This window comes from Ictalurus punctatus, chromosome 13 (assembly GCF_001660625.3).
Source record: "Ictalurus punctatus breed USDA103 chromosome 13, Coco_2.0, whole genome shotgun sequence".
Taxonomy (NCBI): Eukaryota; Metazoa; Chordata; class Actinopteri; order Siluriformes; family Ictaluridae; genus Ictalurus; species Ictalurus punctatus.
In genome coordinates, this window is record NC_030428.2 from 16,463,625 (window position 1) to 16,470,801 (window position 7,177).

The 7,177-nt window shown below is 37.2% G+C and overlaps 1 protein-coding gene across 1 annotated transcript; it reads left to right on the top strand.

Annotated features, from left to right (window-relative positions):
- Positions 1-831: 831 nt before the first annotated feature.
- Positions 832-6,897, top strand: timm23a (translocase of inner mitochondrial membrane 23 homolog a (yeast)). The gene is made up of 7 exons (XM_017483848.3): positions 832-1,232; positions 2,001-2,059; positions 2,215-2,308; positions 2,398-2,482; positions 5,851-5,909; positions 6,017-6,127; positions 6,277-6,897. The coding sequence occupies exons 1-7, from the start codon at positions 1,127-1,129 to the stop codon at positions 6,387-6,389; spliced, it is 627 nt and encodes a 208-aa protein (XP_017339337.1). The 5' UTR covers positions 832-1,126; the 3' UTR covers positions 6,390-6,897.
- Positions 6,898-7,177: the final 280 nt, after the last annotated feature.

The window sequence follows — 7,177 nt, forward strand, 5'->3', positions numbered from 1 at the left end:
AGCTGACTGGGTTTCAATTGACCAAATCAGTCCCAGAATACTTTGCTTTCAAGAGTATTTAGGAACCTACATTGACACAGCAGAGTTCATGTGAATCGCTTGTGAACTACAGTACTATAATTTGGACAAAAATATAAAAATGGTGATAAAAACAACAATAACAACAACAACAACAACAATAATAATAATAATAATAATAATAATAATAATAATAATAATAATAAATGCTTTCATTGTAAAAGTGCACATAGCATATTTTGATATGCTATCTTATAACCAGAAAATGTCGCCAGTATTAAAATATATGAAAAACCAATCAACCAACCAACCAAACAAACAAAAACAAACACCCCCTCCTCCAACAAATTTATGGGCGTGAGAAAGTGTAACCCCGCCCCTGAACCGCCCGCGATGACAGCTGCTGCATGATAATAACTCCTGTTTTCGGTAATAAAACACAATTAAGTTAACACGGATTTCTGTTTTATAGATCAACTGTAGAGTAATTTTTTAAAAATCAGAAACCAAGAGCTTTACTTTTACTGTTTGCAGCTCAACTTTTACACGCAGCTGTGGGATACCAGCTGTAACGGTAGGTGTCTGAAGTGGGCGGAGTCGATACCTCATGTACAAATTGTCGTGAAGTGTCGTAAAATATTATGAAAGCATTAGTAATGTAACAAAAAAGCAAGCCTAGATTTTCCACAGCGACATATTTAATTAAATTCATTTCATTGTAAGACCAAAGAATGCAACTGACTAAACCTGACACAGTCGTGGAGAATTATAGAATTCTGAATTCTAGAGTGTCGCGCATCTAACCCGTATCTAAGTAAATTTACGGCAGTGTGATGTCCTTCCGTTTTCCGACAGCTCAGCGTGGTGGAGGTCAGAGATGATGTTCCACACAACCGGCGAACAAAAATAACTCGTCTTTTAACTATATCATTACATATTCGGCATCTAATTTAAAAAGGACAGTCATTGGCTCTATATACAGTCGCTGAAAGGCATCGTTGCCTCCACTTGTAAGGAGTCTGTTTTCCTCACATAGCTAGCTGTGGCTAACGTTAGCATTAGTTTCATCTCATCAGGTTAGTTTGCTTTGGCCTGTCATCGTGGGATCATGGATAACAACACTCCGGGATCAGGCGCTTATAAAGGAGGATTTGGTGGCATTTTTGGTGGTGGAGCCTCTGAGTATTCGAACACATCGCTAGCTGGAGTACCATGTAAGTCGAGGCTTGTTTATTTTTACCTTGGTTAAAACCTTGGTTTAACAGGCTATGTGCGTTTATTTTGTTACATTAGATAATGAAGCCTTAGCCTGTGTCCGAAATCGCACCATTTTCAGTCATGTCTAAAAGTATAGTGCAGAATGTTCAATGCCTTATGAAATCCCACAGTTCCTTGCTGTGTGTCTACTGCAGCTTGGGGACACGAGCACCGATTATCGAATCCTGTGTGCTTTTTATTATTATAGTGTGTATCATAAGCATTAAACCCACAAAAGGGAAAATTTCTTGACCAATAATTTGTTGTTAAGACAATTAAAAGCTTATTATTTTGTTGTTTGGGGCTTTTCCCTCTTTTTTTGCCTAAGAGTATACTACTACTACTCCTAATAATAATAATAATAATAATAATAATAATAATAAATTGACTGTTTGTCATCATACAACAAGTACAGAAAAAAAATACAAAATTGGTTTGCACTCTAAGTAGTATAAAGAAGACCTAAAATACACAAAACTAGCAACCAAAGTAAAGGTGCAAAATCATGATTAATGATTAAAATGTTTGATTGACAAGGAAAACTACCTCGTGTTGCATATTTGGAGATCTGTTATGGCCATTAACACGTGATGGAACTGTAAAAGCAGTAACTTATTGGTGACCTCACTTTAGTGACATCCACAACCGTACCCATGTAGACACATGGTAAAATTCAGTTTTGTATGTGTGTATTAATCATGTCATGCTGCCCTTTTAATTCTCAGTGACTGGAATGAACCCGATCTCGCCCTACCTTAATGTTGACCCTCGCTACCTTTTGCAGGTTTGTGCAATCAGTCATCATCATCATTCTTTAATTATCCTGTTTTTTTAATGTGACGTTTTCGTTAACATTTACATTATATTTATAGGCCTGCTAAAGCAAACACACTGACGTACAAAGTGAGAGTTTGTTTTTCTATCTGTCTCATCTCTTAGGATACAGATGAATTTATATTGCCAACTGGAGCAAACAAAACTCGTGGCCGCTTTGAACTAGCCTTCTTCACCATCGGAGGGTCCTGCATGACTGGTGAAATGCTCTTTTTGTATGGCCCGTTTCTTCAGTGGTCACCTGTAGGGAACACTGGTATTTGAAGGAATGTGTCTAATGTCTTTTAGGTGCTGCTTTCGGAACGCTGAACGGACTTCGTCTGGGCCTGAAGGAGACCAGAGATATGGCATGGTCAAAACCCAGAAATGTACAGTAAGTGTGGAAATCTGACACTGCACACATTACATGATGTAATACTGAAATAGGCTTAACCTACTTAATCTTCTCAGTCGCTATGATGACTGATTTATTTGTGAGTTTATAAAGCTCTAAAAGTGTGGCTGATGTGTTTTTAGTGAAAGGAAAAAATATAAATTAAAAGCTTGTTTTCATATAAAAAATTTTTGACTAGAACCACTTACTTGAGTCATGTGCATGAGAAAGAACACATCTGAACAAAGCACTGAATGAAGTAAAACATGATTTCATAAAGATACAATTGCCGTATTTACAGTGCTATTAAAAAGTATTTCCCCAATCCTGATTTCTTCTGTTTTTGTGTACAACCCCAATTCCGAAAAATTTGGGACAGTATGGCAAATGCAAAAAAATTTTTTAAAAAAGAAGAGATTTGAAAAATTTATTTCGCTCTGTACTATTTGAATAGAATGTGGTTTGGAGTTGTCCTGCTCTGGATGGCAGCATATGTCTCTCCAAAATGTGTACATATCGTTCTGCATTAATGGTGCCATCTCAGATGTACAAGTTGGCACTGACACACACCCATACCAAGACAGATGCTGGCTTTTGGACCTGACGCTGATAACAGCATGGATGGTCCTTTTCCTCTTTGGCCCGGAGAACATGATGGCCGTTTTGTCCAAAAACTATTTGAAATATTGGCTCGTCAGACCACAAAACACGATTCCACTGTGCTACTGTCCATCTCAGATGAGACCGAGCCCAGAGAAGTAGGCGGCGCATCTGGACAGTGTTGATGTACGGCTTCTGCTTTGCATAGTAAAGCCTTAACTTGCATCTGTGGATGCAGTGGCAAATGGTGTTGATGCCAAAGGTTTACCAAAGTATTCCCGAACCCATGTCAGGATATCCATTACAGACTCATGACGGTTTTTAAGATGGTGACATCTGAGGGATCAGAGATCATACGGACTCAGTAGTGGTTTTCAGCCTTGCCCTTTATGCACAGAGATTTGATCAGATTCCTTGAATCTTTGAATTATATTGTGCACTGTAGAAGGTGAAATGTCCAAAATCCTTCAGATTTGTATTTGGGGAATGTTGTTCTCAAAGTGTTGGATTATTCGCTGACTCATCTGTTGGCAGATTGGCGAACCTTGACCCATCCTTGCTCTTGAAGGGCTAGGCCTTTTTTGGAGGTCCTTATATACACTATGATTAGACGACTGCCTCACCTGTTTCACATCACCTATTTATTTCAACTTCTCGCATCGCTATTGGTCTTAAACTACCCGGTCCCAATTTTTTTTGGAACGTGTTGCATCGATCAATTTCAAAATAAATGTTTACCTTCAAAAAATTATGCAGTTGATTAGACAAAACATCAAATACCTTATCTTTATATGTTTTTTGTTTAAATATTTATTTTCCATAGTGTCCCAACTTTTTTGGAATTGGGGTTGTATATCTCATACTAAATTGTTTCAGAAATTAAAACAAAATCTAAGATAAAGGCAACCTGAGTAAACACAAAATTCAGTTTTTAAATGATTTTTATTGAAGCAAAAAAGTTATCCAATGCCAACTGGGCCTGTGTGAAAATGTCTTTGCTCCTGTCAGTTACTAATTCCCCAAATCTATGAAACTGCATTCATAATGGGGTTCAGCTGGACTAGACACAACCAGGCCTGATTACTGCAAACCCTGTTCAATCAAATCAACACTTAAATAGAACTTTTTCAACAGCATGAAGTTGGTTAAAAGGTCTTACCCAGTAACACACTATGCCAGCATTGAAAGAAATTACAGAAATGATGAAGAAGAAGAAGAAAAGGTGATTGAAATACATCAATCTGGGAAGGGTTACAAAGCTATTTCAGTGGCTCTGGAATTCCAAAGAACCACAGTGAGAGCCATTATTTCCAAATGGAAAAACTCAGCACAGTAGTGAACCTTCCCAGAAGTGGCCGACCTTCCAAAATTTCTCCAAGAGCACAGCAACTACTCCTCCAAGGACAGCATCAAAGGAACTACAGACCTCTCTTGCATCACTAAAGGTCACTGTTCATGTCTCCACTATCAGAAAGACACTGGGCAAATGTCAATGGCATCCATGGAAGTGTAGTGAGGTGAAAACCACTGCTCACCCAGAAGGGCATTGAAGGATCGTATGACCTTGATGATCCTCAAACCTTTTGGGACAATGTTCTGTGGAACTGTTTGTAAGACAGGGGTCTCATAACATCTGGCGTAAAGCCAAATTTCACAAAAAGAACATCATAGCATGGTGGTGGAAGTGTGATGGTGTGGGGATGCTTTGCTGCTTCCGGGCCTGGGCAACTTCCAATAATTTATGGAAACATGAATTCTGCTCTCTATCAGAAAATCTTAAAGGAGAATATGCGGACTTCAGTTTATAAGTTGAAACTCAAGCACAACTGGATTATGCAGCAAGACAACGATCCAAAGCAAAGGAGTAAATCCTAGTGCTAGAAGTAAGTGAAAGACTGATCTCCAGTTATCGGAAGCATTTGGATGCCATGATTGTTGTCTAAAGGTAGCACAACCAGATTTTAAGGGAGCAATTAGTTTTTCACATTGGTGATAGATGTTGGATAAAATTTTTGCTTCAGTAATAAATAAATCAGTAAAAACTGTATTGTATGTTTACTTAGGTTGCCTTTGTTTTATGTTGTATTTTGTTTGAAGATCTAAAACTTTTTATTATGAGAGACATTCATATGAAAAAATAAGTACAACCCATGGAAATTGTTGACTTTTTTGACATATTTGGACAAGCAAACATTTGAATATTTTTGAAACCATGCCTATTAATGAAGTTGATGTACTTGAACAAAACCACAAGAAAAATGAGCCTTTTCAGTCATTTATTCAACAGAAATATCAATAGATGTGATATTCTTCTGTGGAAAAAGTAAGTGTACCCTCGGCCTCAGAATCCAGTATTGTCCACTTTAGCAGAAATAACTTCTTGTAGGTGTTTTGCATAGTTGACCACCAGGCTTGCTGGAATTCTGGACCACTCTTCCATGCAATATTCTTTCAGTTGCAAGATGTTTTTGGTTTTCTTGCATGTACTGCCCATTTCAAATCCCCCCACAATTGTTTGGACATTAAATGCAAACTACAATTTAACAGTTGTTTAAACGATTAACTGATGCAACTTTTGACAACTAAAAAAACAGATTTTCCAAAATCCTTTTGAAAAGGCATACACTTGTGTCAAAATTTGTCTTGTACTCACGTAGCAGAAAACATGTGATTAAATGTTTTAATTTAGATACATGGCATCTGTGTTCATTCAGTCAGTGCTGAGATGAAGGCATTCTTCATTAACTCGTGTGTGTGTTGTATTCCAGAATAATAAACATGGTCACACGGCAGGGAGCGTCATGGGCTAACACATTAGGATCAGTAGGTAAGACATGTGAAGCAATGCATTTTGAAGAGAGATAGAATACATATGACTTTCATTAGCACACGCATAAGCTACATGACTGAAATCACCACTCTGTCTCTCCACAGCTCTGTTGTACAGCGTGTTTGGTGTAGCTATAGAAAAGGCCCGAGGAGCTGAAGATGACATTAACACAGTAGCTGCTGGCACGTTAACTGGGATGATGTTTAAATCAACAGGTGAGTGAAATTCAACTTAATGGTATCTATAGAAAAAGCTCTAGTATATACACGATGAGGTTTAAAAATATATATTTCATGTAAATATTTAGCAATTTCAATTGTATGTTTTCTCTCTTTTTTCTAATGTGTGTGTATGTTTGTGTTAGGTGGACTAAAAGGAGTTGCCAGAGGAGGCCTTCTTGGATTAGCCATGTCAGGATTATATGCCCTCTACAACAACTGGGATCACCTTAAAGGCACAGCTCCTATACATTATTGAAGAGGACCTTGAGACCAAACCATGGACATTTTTACTCTAAGCCTATCCTTATCTCCCTTGTTCCATGTCCTATTAAAGAGAGCAAGAGAATGGCCAAAATTTTTGGATCCTTGGACCTCCATATTTATTATGTGCTTCACTGAAAATGTATATGGTGTGTGATATATGGATAATCAAAAAGAGCATTCAGCCAAGTCAAATGTAGTGAATCTTTATGACATACATTTATATGTATAATTATATAAGGCTGTGTTGTACTGCAGGTCATCTCTGGGCTGACTGAAGCACCATTATGATTAATTTAATTTCTTGTTCCAAGGCTAGTTCTTTATATATAATTGTAATTATAAAGGATTTTTACCCTTTTGACAGATTTCACCATGCCACTGGGATTATAGTACCGTTTATCCGGCTCAATGTTGACAGGAGAGAAAAGTGTGTATAGGTAGATCAAAATGTTCAACTCTATACTCAAATAAAATATGTTCTCCTGTTATGGTTACTGAAATCTAGGCTGTACTCTGAATTTCCCTTTTGAGATGTCAATAACACTTCAGCTATTGTCCTTGTAGTAGTTTATAATGTTCTTTCCATTTTAGTGTAATAGTCTTCCAAATATTAAACACAAAATTTATAAGCTGCTCCTTAAAAAAAATACTGAGGTGTGTGTGTGTGTGCTGGCATTAGGAGAAGTAGGTCAGGTTTGTCCTGAAAATCTACTAAGTTATACATCTTTTAGTCTATAATATGATTTTGAATAACAAGTTAGCTATGAAATAATATTATAC